The sequence below is a fragment of the Mobula birostris genome, chromosome 14 (genome assembly GCF_030028105.1).
Source record: "Mobula birostris isolate sMobBir1 chromosome 14, sMobBir1.hap1, whole genome shotgun sequence".
NCBI lineage: Eukaryota > Metazoa > Chordata > Chondrichthyes > Myliobatiformes > Myliobatidae > Mobula > Mobula birostris.
In genome coordinates, this window is record NC_092383.1 from 93,368,124 (window position 1) to 93,381,281 (window position 13,158).

At 42.3% G+C, this 13,158-nt stretch overlaps 1 protein-coding gene across 3 annotated transcripts in view; it reads right to left on the minus strand.

Annotated features, from left to right (window-relative positions):
* Nucleotides 1-3,641: 3,641 nt before the first annotated feature.
* The window catches only part of eif2d (eukaryotic translation initiation factor 2D), a 61,416-nt gene continuing 51,899 nt past the window's right edge, over nt 3,642-13,158 (minus strand). For all 3 annotated transcript variants that reach the window (XM_072278955.1, XM_072278956.1, XM_072278954.1), the window contains 4 exons: nt 12,347-12,442; nt 10,589-10,709; nt 7,998-8,172; nt 3,642-5,707 (listed from right to left, as the gene is read on the minus strand). In XM_072278955.1, the coding sequence (XP_072135056.1) occupies nt 5,634-5,707; nt 7,998-8,172; nt 10,589-10,709; nt 12,347-12,442 (466 nt within the window). In that variant the 3' untranslated portion in view covers nt 3,642-5,633. The remainder of the gene's footprint in view (nt 5,708-7,997; nt 8,173-10,588; nt 10,710-12,346; nt 12,443-13,158) is intronic.

A 13,158-nucleotide genomic window follows, 5' to 3' on the forward strand; every position in this document is an offset into this window, starting at 1 on the left:
GCAGTCTTAGGCCCCTTGGCTGAGAAGAGATGTGCTAGCATTGGAGAGGTGCCAGGGGAGGTTCACGAGAATGAAAGGATATGAGGAGTGTTTGATGGCTCTGGGCCTGTACTTGCTAGAATTTTGAAGAATGAGGGAGGATTTCATTGAAGCCTTTTGAATGTTGAAAGAACTAGATAGAGTAGATGCGGAGAGGTTGTTTCTTATAGTGGGGATGTTCCAATGTGCACCTAAATGTTGCTCATTTCTGGAGCAGTTTGGGTGTATTGCTTTACTGAAGCGCTGAACCCACGTTCTGCGTGAAGGACACAGTTCAAAGTTCCTTTGAAGACCCTCTTGAACAAACTGGCTAACTCAGGAGCACTGGCATTCCCTCCTTGGAACCATTTGTCTGTACAGGGCATTATAGTTGTATAAGGCAAAATGCAGAGTGTATTTTATTTCTCTTCTGAGATGGAAGGCAATACAGAAGTTAACACATGCAACAACTGCCATATGTGTATTCAGTGCAAACAACTGGGGCAGAATTTCTTCCCCCGCATTTAGAGGGAAACTCCTGTGGGATGATCAGTCTGGGACAGACCAAACAAAAGACAGGAACTGTGTGTACATTACTGGCGATACGTCAGCTTGTTAAAATGAGCTGTTTTCCTTTCAAAGAATCCCATGAAGTTACCACACACAAAATATAGGAGGAACTCAGCTGGCCAGGCAGCAGCTATTGGAGAGGAATAAACAGCTAATGTTTTGGGCTGACCTTTCATCAGCACCTGAAATGTTGTGTCTTGGCTTGAAACTGTTTATTCCTCTCCACAGATGCCATCTGACCTGCTAAGTTCCTTCAGCATTGTGTGTGTGTGTTACACTGGATTTCCAGCATCTGCAGAATCTCTTGTGTTTAAGTTACCTACAGTATTCTTTTGGTGACATCTTAATGATTTCTTACAATATTCTGTATATTGAGCTCCACAGAGAGAGCGTGTAGTGTTCCGTTGTGTGGACATGCATATTGAAAGAGCTGATGCCAGCTTGGAATTCACTCCTCTGTTATTCAACCTATCCATTACTGGAATCTAATTCCCAGTATAATAACACAGTGGGGTGATTGTTGGAGAAGACAGAAGATTAATACATAGCAAGTAAATCATCTTTCAACATTTGGAACCAGATGTATATTTTTGGAGGTCTCATAGAACATTAGGTGATTAAGAAATGTGACATAAGCCTTGACTGTTTAAGATGCCTACTTTCTTCATTCGAGATGTCATTCAATAGTTTGTCAGCTGTGGACAGAAGCCCGAGGATGAGTTAGAAGTTGCAGCCCGTTGGCTGGAGCCGAGTTTGTGAATCCGCTGAGGGGGTTGAAGCCCGGTGTCTGTAAGCCTGGGTCCAAGTCCGTTGGAGGCTGGCGCTAGATGCTTATCCTGGGGTTAGAGGACTGTGTGTGTGTGTGTGTGTGTGTGTGTGTGTGTGTATAGGAGGGACTGGGTTTGTTTTTGCTGTCGTTTGTTGCTGGTTATGTTCTGCTGAACATTATCGGCATGCTAAGTTGGTGCCGGGATGCACGGTGATATTTGCGGGTCGTCCGCAGCGCACCCTTGGGTGTGTTGGTTGTTCACGCAAATGATTTCACTGCATGTTTCGACGCACACCTGAAAAATAAACTTGAATCTTAAAATGCAAGTCAAGCTCATCTACCAAAGCAACAGATAATACTGATGCAGACTACCCCATTAACGTTTGGTTTGTAACACCACTTCCCTTGCCCCGCTGAAAGGTGAGTTGATAACAAAATCCTTGCCAAGCAGAGAATGCCTTTTCAAGAGGTAATCGATATAGTTGAAGCATTACGAATTCTTTATTGCTGCACTGGTTTGTTGGCCATTTTGTAAAAGCAAGCATCATCTCCATTTTATGGACCCCTGTCACTCAACATGCTACTGCTCTCTTTTCTGCTTTTGCAGGTAAGATAAACTCTGTTGTGGGGCAAAATGTTCTGCAGGGTATGACTACTGATTGTTATCTATGGGCTGGAAACTTTGTAGGCCAGCATTTTAGCATAGTAGGTAGTGTAACACTGTTACAGCACCACCTAGAAGATCAAGGTTCAATTCCTGCCAATGTCTGTAAAGCATTGGGAGGTTCTCCCCCATGACCACATGGAGATCCCAACCACAGATTCCCCAGTGGAATTAAACATCAGAATACTCCCTGGTTCTGCTGGTGAAGCTAATGGCAACCTTTTGCAATGGACAGGATGCCTCTGAAGGCCCTAATGAGAATCAGGGAGTAGATGTATGTTATCAAGTTCCTCTGGAGAATCACTGTTCTGGGGCACTGAGTCAAACCAGAAACATGTTACCAACCCCAGTTCTCATCTTTGGAACCGGGACAAGAATGGGCCCAGTTTGCTTGGTTGGAGAACCCATGATTAACCAGGAGTAACATTTTATTCTCCAAATTAGTTAGAACTGGACTGGGCATTTCTGTGCTGTATGAGTCTGGGAATTGTTGATTTTAAAATAAAATAGTAAAGGATAATAACCAAGGCAAGAGAGACTAAATAGGTGAATAATTGTGGAAACGTAGCTGGAGACTAATTTCCTCTTTGATTACTGAATTTTTAGTTATAAAGATCAATGCAACTTAGATGCTTGTTCAAGATAAAAAAAATGTTTGTTCGAATTTTTTTTCTCCAATTACAAAATACTTCAGCAGTTTTGAAATCTAACAAAGTTTCGACTGATTGATCAAAGGTTGATAAGTTGATAAAATTACTATATACATGAAAAATTTTTGGGGCATTGGTCAGTTCACAGACTCTTATGTTTTGTATCTGCAAACCATTAAACTAATTCAAAGGAAGACACGAGTTCAAAATGTAAGTCTAACTTTGTGCATACTTTAAGCAAGGCATGCCGATACATTGTGTGATTTTCTGTACAATGGTCAGTTTACAGACTGCATCAGTCAAATCATGTGGTCCTTGCTATTGATGTGAAATGCATTTGATGACTTTTTTTTATATAGGCATCCGTTAGTCTCATGAGACCATGGATTTGCACCTTGGAAGGTTTCCGGGGCGCAGGCCTGGGCAAGGCTGTACGGAAGACCAGCAGCTGCCTATGCTGCAAGTCTCCCCTCTCCACGTCACCGATGTTGTCCAAGGGAAGGGCATTAGGACCCATACAGCTTGGCACTAATGTCGTCGCAGAGCAATGTGTGGTTAAGTGCCTTGCTCAAGGACACACACGCTGCCTCAGCCAAGGCTCGAACTAGCGACCTTCAGATCACTAGATGAATGCCTTAACCACTTGGCCACGCGCCAACACGTTAGGAGTTGTGATTCTGTATTACTGATGTTGCTTGTTTCCTTTTACAGAAAATGATGCATTAAGTTGCTCTGTATGTGCAGGATTTCGTCTGTTCTCAGGTTTTCCTTGGACAAAATATAAGTGACAGATGCAGAAATGCAATTTCTGTAGTGTAGCTTAATAAATTTCTAACCACAGAATCAAGTAAAACTGTAGGAACACGAGAAATCCAAAACACAAACAGAAGCTGTTAAAAAGACTCAAAGACAGGCAGCTTCTGTGGAAGCAGATGGAATAAATTTTTCATTGCAAAGACCTTTAACAGATTAGAACAGTAAATTTATTCAATCAGATTCCTCTGTTCAGCTTCGGGCAAAATAAAGTGTAGATGCTGTAAATCTGAAACAAATCAGAGAACGCTGGAAGTGCATAAGACATAGGAACAGAATTAGGCCATTCAGTCCAGAGTCTACTCTGCTCTTCCATCATGGATGATTTATTACTCCATCCTCCTGCCTCCTCCCCATAACCTTTGCCACCCTCACTAATCAAGAACCCATTAACCTCCATTTGAAATATACCCAATGACTTGGCCTCCACAGCCATCTGGGGCAATGAATTCCACCCTCTGGCTAAAGAAATTCCTCATCTCTGTTCAGAAGAGATGTCCTTGTATTCTGAGGTTGTGGCCTCTAATCCTAGACTGCCCCACTATAGGAAAGGGGTTAAAGACAAACTCCATCCCTATTGACCTTAGTATCGTATGCAGTCTGGAATCAGCAGGAATACTGGATGAGAACTTTCGAAAGAATGTTCAGTACCACCACAGGAAGAGTTAGTGGAGGGCATTACAGAGAATGTGCTGTCCAAGACTGGTTTGTCATTGTATGCTATATACAAGATATACAGGGGAGACACGGTAGCGTAGCGTAACATTGTTACAGTGCCAGTGACCTGGGTTCAATTGGCTCTGCTGTTTGGACGTTTACTTATTTAGCGATACAGCACGGATTAGGCCCTTCCTGCCCTTTGAGTCACGCTGACCCAGCAACCCCTGACAAATTCGATTCCCCCTAACCTAATCACAGAAACAATTTACAATGACCATTCAACCTAACCAGTATGTCTTTGGACTGTGGGAGGAAATGAACACCTGAGGAAAACCCACACATCTCGCTGGGAGGACGTACAGAGACTCCTTACAGAATGGTGCCAGAATCGAACTCTGATCTTCGGAACGCCCTGCGCTTTAATAGCATGACGCTAACTCTACACTACGATGGCACCTATTTACCCCGGGAGTCACTTTCTCTCCGTAACTACATGGGTTTCCTCCCACATTCCAAAGACATTCGTACGTTAATTGGTCACGTGGGTGTAATTGGGTGGTGCGGGCTCGTTGGGCCAGAAGGACCTGTTACTGGGTAGTAGCTTTGAATTAAAAAAGATCATGGGACGGATTAGATTGGGGGTCTGGAAATATGCTCTCTGGATGAATGGAGGCCGAACATAAACAGAAGGTCAGGGTTCATTAACACAAGAGCTTCTGCAGATGCTGGAAATCCAGAGGGCACTCACACAATGCTGGAGGAACTCAGCTGGTCAGGAAGCATCTATGGCAGTGAATAAACAGCTGATGTTTCAGGCTGAAGTCCCTCATCATGAAATTCAATGTCGGCTCAAAATGTTGACTCTATTCCTCTCCATAGCCGCTGCCTGACCTGCTGAGTTCCTCCAGTATTTTGTGTGTGTTGCTTTAAGATCAGCACTAATACTGATACAGTAAGTCTCACTTTTGGGGCTTAATCTGCCCTTGTTTGTCCTTCACAATGCTTGGAAACGGGCCATCACCTTCCTCTCCAGGCTATTAACAGTGGCTTCACTAGCAACACTAACAATGATTGAATCATCTACAAATGTCCACTGCATTAAACACACACTGCCAGAAGATTTAGTGTATGGAGTTTTATTACAGTTCTTCTGTACTTCATCTTATTGAAGTCACTTGGAGAGCATTGCACAATGAACTTCTTTGTTGAGGGATTTTGGAAAACGCATTTGCACAGAACACTGCAAAGTAGAGAGACCTTAGGATCTGCCAGTGACCTCGCCTTCCCAGTAGTGAATACAACTTATTCTATCCACTCATAGTTCAAGGGCTGGTTTACAGCTTGAGCCATTCCTTTCAAATGGTTTATTCAAGTGGAGTACTTTATACGGACCCGCCTGCTCTTTCATTACCTGCTTCGGAAACCACTAATTAAAGATTTGCCTAGAAGCTAACAGAAACAGAGACTGGTAGTGCAGCCGAATTGTCCATCATCTCCTCTTCTTGCCACTTTTTGGGGCTTTATTCAAACCTTGAATATATTTTGATGGGATGCTGTACTCCTCTGTAACAAGATTAGAAACAATCGTTAGACAGAATGTCGTAATTCCCAGAATCACCATTTCAAATAATTGATGCAGATGTCAAAACGATGACTATGCAGCATAACATAATAATGATTAGTATCTTTGTTAGTGGTGGTAGAGGCAGATACATCAGGGACTTTTGGGATGGTGTTTTGCTCCTATTCACTACGTCCCATAACAAACAACAAATAACTCAGAGTGTAACAATCATAAGCGCATTTATTTTGTTTATCACTGCACAAGCCCTGGTGATAGCCTCCAAAAGAAAAAAAGATGGCATAGTCCACTCCTTTATACACAAGTGCAGCCACCAATGCTATCAAGGAGAGGGTACTGTTCTGCCCTTTGGGTAATTAATTTGTATTTCTACGCGATTAAGCGCACTCAGCTTTTATTTTAATACGTAGTTTCTGATCTGCACTGTCTACGCCACCCTGAGCTACCGGCCAGCCCAGTCATCATATAGGAGCCCAAGCACGGAATGATGAACCCTGGGCGCCCTCCCAAGACCATGGTCAACACGCTCCAAGAAGACAGCGGCGTGGCTAATGTAGATGAACTGAACACACTGATGAGGGAGAGGGAGAAGTGGAGAGTCCATCATCGTGCCCGACGCCGGCCCCCTAGGGCTGAGTCGACGTAGTGGTAGTAGTCTGATCTGTATTATGTTACTTCCTGTGCAGCTAGGAAGTGGGGTAAGTAGAAAAACATATTGGCTGGCAGTTGGCCAGAGGTTTATGTTGGGAGCAAAAGAAGTTTCTATCTACAGCCATTCTGTTGTTTCCCCAGTAGCATTGCTTGTAAGTTGATGCAATAGTGTTTAGAAGTTAAGCCAAAGGATTTTACCACAGCAGAATGTCATTTTTGAGTTCTTAGACACTAACCTAGATGCTAATGGTTTGCACATACTATATATCTGTAGTATTTACTTGTCAGAATCTTATAATATTTACCTTCGGGAAACTTACAAAGTTCTTACTTGTATGAATGGAACAGTATGGTAATTGCACTGTATTTGTTTCTCAGTTTCACTCTTTATTCACTCTGTTATGCCACTGAGTCTGCAATAAAACCAAGGTCCTTGGAGGCTATACCCTGACTCTCATGAATGGAGTTTGGCTGCCTGTCTAGTTAATGTTAAAATACACCAGCGAGGGAATACAGGTACAATCTGTCCGTCTGCTTAATCAGCTGGTCTGCAATTTGTCAAGAACTCAGGTTCCAAAATGCCATTTTTAAAAATAAAAATAAAGTATATTTTCACAATGGAGATAAGAGGTATTAAGATGTCTAATACCAGAGGGCATGCATAGCGGGGGGGGTTCATTCCAAAGCAGATGTGAAAAGCAGGTCTTTTTTAAAAACACAGAGAGTGGCGGATGCCTGAACTGCGTTGCCTGGTATGGTGATGGAGGCACATACATTAGGGACTTTTAAGAGATATTTAGATAGGAACATGAATGTGAGAAAAATGGAGGAATATGGACAGTGTGTAGTCAGAAGAGATTAGTTTAGCTAGCTATTGATTATTATTAATCTATCATCCTTTGATGCTGACAGTGTGCATAAGTGATATATGGAGGGAATATTTCATGTACGGGCTAAAGACCATTACCCCCATCAGGCAAAATAGCAAAATTTATTCCCGAAGGATTATAGCGGGTTTTTAGGACACAAGGCACTGCAAAAAATGAAACTTGGAGCATCAAACAATCTTAAACACAGGAGATTCTGCAGATGCTGCAAATCCATGGCAATATACAAGATGCTGGAGGAACTCAGTAGGTTAGGCAGCATCTATGGAGAGGAAGAAACAGTCAACGTTTTGGGCCAAGATCCTTCATCAGGACGATCTGCTGGGGGAAGCAGGTCAAGGACTATCTGTGGGGGAGGGAGGTGGTGATGAACTGTCAATCTTTTGGGCTGAGACCCTGCATCTGAGAGGGGAGAGGGGAGATGGTGGTATAAATGGGGAGGGGTGAGACAGGTTCCGGATACATTGGATTTTAGATGACCATCTCCAACTTTGTGATTATGTCCCCTCATTAGAGACTCTCTCCCCGGAAACATCTCAACATACACTCTGTTATGTCTCCTTCTAATCCTATCGCGTTTTAAAATACCAGCCCTCCTCCTTCAAAATTCCAAAGAATTTTGATCCAGCTTCTTTAGGCACTGACGACTAGACAACCCAAAACATCCCAGGAACTAGGCTAATGAAAGATGAAGGATTATTTTACAGGGGAATGTGTAAGCACAAGTACTTACCTGTTAGGAGCTTGGCAACATGATTAACCTGGTTCCCTTGAACCTGAACGACCATCTTATCCTTTGTTCCAGGGATCAGACTCAAGGTGACACTGGCCTGGGCTTTCAACTGAAGGGCGTTTCCAATGGCCTGAGGATCAATGCCGTACACTTCGAGGTTTTTGATCAGAGTTACCTGTCAAACAGTAAATTTCTGCATTAAAAGGACAACCTGCATTTCTATAAATATAATACCAAGCAAAAGAGAACCACACAGAGGTGTCTATAGTGGGAGAGATGGACGGACAATTTTAGAGTATGGGACACAGATGTGAATCACAGCACACAAGGCTGAGGGGGTTGAGAGTCTCAGGTTCCCAGAAGTGAACATCGTCAATAGTCCAGGTCCATAACCAAGATACCATCACACCATGACCAAAATAGTGCATCAGGAGGCTAAAGAAATTTGCCATGTCTCCTTCCACTCTCACCGACTTTTTATTGAGTTACCACAGAAAGCATCCTACCTGGATGCACCATGGCTTGGCAAGGCAACAGCTCTGCCCGTGACCACAGGAAAGTGCAAAGAGTTGTGGACACAGCTCAGTACATCACACAGTCCAACCTCCCCTCCGTGTAATCTGTCTGCATTTCCACTGCCTTGGTAAAGCTGCCAACATAATCAAACACCCCAGCCATCTCTGATATCCCCTCTTCTCCCCTCTCTCACTGGGCAGAAGAATCAAAAGCCTGAAAACAGATATGGCCAGGCTCAAAGGCAGCTTCCATCTGCTGTTATAAAACCAGTTGACAGTCCCCTCATAAAATAAGATGGAATTTTGACCTCACATTCTACTTGACATGGCCTTGCACATTATTGCCTGCCTGAAATGCATTTTCTCTGTAACTGTAACAGTTTATTCTGCATTTTGTTATCGTTTCTCCTCAATGCAATGATGTGATAAATTGACCTGCAGGGCTGGTATGCTAAATATTTTCCCTGGTCCTTGGTACATGTGACAATAATGATAAACCACAAAATTGACAGGCATAAAAAACAAAAAAAAAGTGCGTGATATACATGATATGCAACTGGAGAAGAAAATTCTAGGGAGGGACATGGAATGAGTGACCAAGAGAGAAGATCATGCTGGATCAGAGACAGAGGAGAGTTTCATTCTGACTTGGTTACAGACCAGTCCAGCTGCCCACGATCCTATCCCTCACAAGGCCCGTACTTGCACCATCCTGAATCTCGACAAGGAGAGCTGGTTGAGATTGACTGAACCACTGAAAAATACACAGAGAGTAGCCAAGGGTATCTGGGAGGGATTCAATCTCAAACAGTGCAAACAGCGGGGAGCAGGTTTAGAAAGGAGACAGGCTGGAAGTTTGGAAAATTGCATAGTACCAGCAAAATAAGCAGGACCCAATGACAGGATGTCAAGGCCATGAGAGCGGGAAGTGAAAGGATGGGTGATGGAAAGCCCAATCTGAACTTAATCGTCCTCCTTCTTCAAAGAAAGGGGCTTTCCTTCCTCCACCATCAATGCTGCCTCTGCCTGCATCTCTTCCATTTCGTGCATGTCTGCCCTCACCCCATCCTCCTGTCACCCCACCAGATCAAGACTGGCACAACACAGTCCTGGGTAGATACCAAGCAGAGGTTCAGGAAAGAGATATTGGAAACATAGTTGGGTTGACAAAGACAATGAAACAGTTTATAAGAAAGAGAGGAAGTGAAATGACACCCGATAGCTACAGTCCTGCTGCTTCGCAAGTGGTGGGGGTGGGGAAGGTAGAAGTGAGTACTGGAGATATGTTATCAGGTAGCACATCTCAGCACCAGGATAAAAAGCAAGACTTCTATGGACACTGGGCAAACATGCTGAACACACAGGCAACACTTAGAGAATGCAAGTATGAATGAAGAGAGATTCCCCTGAAAATAGCAACAGTCAAAATAAATTTATTATCAATGTATACACTATGTTACTTTGACATGCATGGATTTATAGGAAAAGAAAGAAATACAATAGAATTTATGAGAAACTATTCAAAAATAAAGACTGACAAATAACCAATGTGCAAAAGAAGACAATATGTGCATATATAAAATAAATACTGAGAATGTGAGTTGTGGACTCCTTGACAGCAAGTCCATAGGTTACGGAGCCAATATATTTTTATTTACTTATAGAGATACAGTGCAGAACAGGCCCTCCAGTCCTACGAGCCGAGCCGAGCCACTCAGCAATTCCCAGATTTAAGTCTAGCCTCATCACGGGACAATTTACAATGACTAATTAACCTACCAAACAGTAAGTCTTTGGACTGTGGGAGGAAACAGAAGTACGCAGAGGTATCTAATAAAATGGTCAGAGTGTATATTCTACATCACAAATCCATATATTCAAAACACAGCAAAAACTACACAAGTAATTCACAACTTGATAATACTATAAACTCTGAGTGTCTGTAAATATTAACATTGTCAAAGAGAACACCTCAGCTAATCAATAAAAGCTGTTCATGTGATAGAGCTGCAAATCCTCATTGAGCAATGTAGAATCCATGCCAATCCCTGGGGTAGTTAGTTTTCAGTCACTGACCTTTTTGTTTGAAGCACGCTGTACGACATCAATGATGATGTGTTTAATGCAGCCCTTTCGAATGATTGGCTTCTGCCCAGGAAAAGTCACTTGATGGCATTCCTGCAGCCTCTCCAGACACCTGTAAAACAAGCGCATCTCTAATCCATTAGAGCGTCAAATCAGATTTAGCAAAAGAGTTGATTAAATTTTCATTAAACCCTTCCCCATTGAGAGTAATTAGTGTCCTCTCCTACTGCACTAATAACTACTTTGGCATGCATGCGTGCCATGCATTTTAATAAGTAAATGACGGACTGTTCCCTGATGTTTTGGAGAGACCGAAGAGATTTACGAATGACTAAAACCAAGCTCGGATACAGATTTATTTAAAAGCTTGATTACAGAAGCTCTATGCATCAAATGGCTCCATCCCTCATGGCTTTAAACCCTCTGGCATCCACAAATCTTCACAGGTACTTGACGTACTGCTAACCCTTTTCTGAAAGCCATGTGTCTATCTTGCTTTCAGGCATCTAACATCACTCAAAGTTGAAAGTTCAAACTTACTGTTTGAGTATGTATACCATACACAACCTTGACATTTATCTTCTTGCAGGCACCCACAAAACAAAGATTCAATAGAAGCTAACAAAAAAAAAACATGCAACGAAGACCGGCAAACATCCAATGTGCAAAAGAAGATAAACTGTGCAGATACTTCGAAAAAGTACAACACACACACAATACATAGAACAGGAGCTGTGGAGTCTCCAAAAGTGAGTCCATAGCTGCAGTTGGTTCACTGCAGAGCTGTGAGATTTCCCCTTCTATAGCCTCTGAAGTTTCTTAAAACCCGACATTACCAAGGTTTTCGTCATGCCCCCCCCCGATACTTCATTTCCTTGGTCTGATTAGTTTGGTGAAGCACTCTAGAATGTGTTTGTACTTTAAAGATGTATAATACTTACCCCGCCAGTGGAGGTGGCTGAGGCAGATACATTAGGGATACTTAAGAAACTCCTAAATTTGGTCAGAGCCACCTTATGTAAGGACATTCCAGTACCTAGTGTTACTTTATGTACATATAACCAAGCTACATATATGAGCTATCGTATGTATTTATGTTTATTGTGTTTTTTTTTATTATTGTGTTCTTTATCTTGTGTTTTTTATATGCTACATCAGATATGGAGTAACAGAGACTGTGTGCTCCGTTACACCAGTGTACAGAAAATGAGGTCACCCTTGGGCAAGGTGTAGCACCTGTTTAGCCTGTCGACCAGGGTCACGCAAAGCCATGGGAGCAGGTGGTGGATGGTCGTATGAGCAGCTGGTACATGTCATAAGTCCTGGTTATGCAAACTCTGAAGAGTATTGATAATGGCTGGGGTCACCCGTCTTTTAAAGACACTGCCCAGAATGCCAAGCCACTTTTGTAGAAAAATTTGCCAAGAACAATCATGGTCATGGAAAGAGTATGATTGTCCACATCATATGACACAGCACACAATGAACAAACAGGAAATGACATTAAACAACCTTGAATCTTGAGATAGGCACATGGATGGTAGAAAATGTGGGATTATGTATGAGAGAAGGGTTCGAATTATCTTAGAATAGGTTAAAAGGTCAACACAACACTGTGGGCCGAAGGGCCTGTACTGTGCTGTACTGTTCTATGTTTGATATGTAAATTGGTATTAATCTTGTTGTTACAACACCCCAGTAGATAAAATTGCAATGTTACTGTCTTATTGTGGTAGTTCAATAACTTACCTGGCAAAGAGATCATCCCATTTGAGTTTAGTGACAGTGTGGTGCTCACATTTTTCCAATATGCAGTCACAAAGAGTGGGATTAACAATGACATAACTGTATAGGAAAAACAAACAAAGTTATCACCTCAGTGTGGTAAGAATAATGAAACTAATTACGTCCTCTTGACTTACACCAATGTCACTAAATATATTAGATGAGGGTTGAATCCAAGTATCAGTGGATATTTGGATTTCTATTACATGGTCCAAAGTCCAGTTTATTGTCATCTGCAGGAGTATATTTGTGCATAGCTACATCAGAATCAGAATCAGGTTTAATATCACTGCACATGTTGTGAAATCTGTTGTGTTTGCAGCAGCAGTACAATGCAATACATAACAACAAAAACAACTGAAACACAGGAAGAATAAATATATATATATATATATATATATATATATATATATATATATAAAAAATAGTTAAATAAGTAGGGCAAGAAAGTAGTGAGGTAGTGTTCATAGGTTCAATGTCCATTCAGAAATCTGATGTCAGAAGAGAAGAAACTGTTCCTGAATCACTGAAAGTGGACTTTCAGACTTCCGTACCTCCGTCCTGATGGAATCAACAAGAAGCGGGCATGTCCTCTACCTTATAGATGCAATTACAGGAGACTTTTCAGCTGTGCCTGACAGTCCTCCAAGAAGACCACAAACTCGTGGCTTGTGTGCCTCAGTGACCCGGAGAGCTATGTTGGCTGGAGTCAGGGCTTTATGCTTTGGCTCTTGGTAGGGTCACCCATATCAAACAGGTCAAAGGGTAGAGGACAG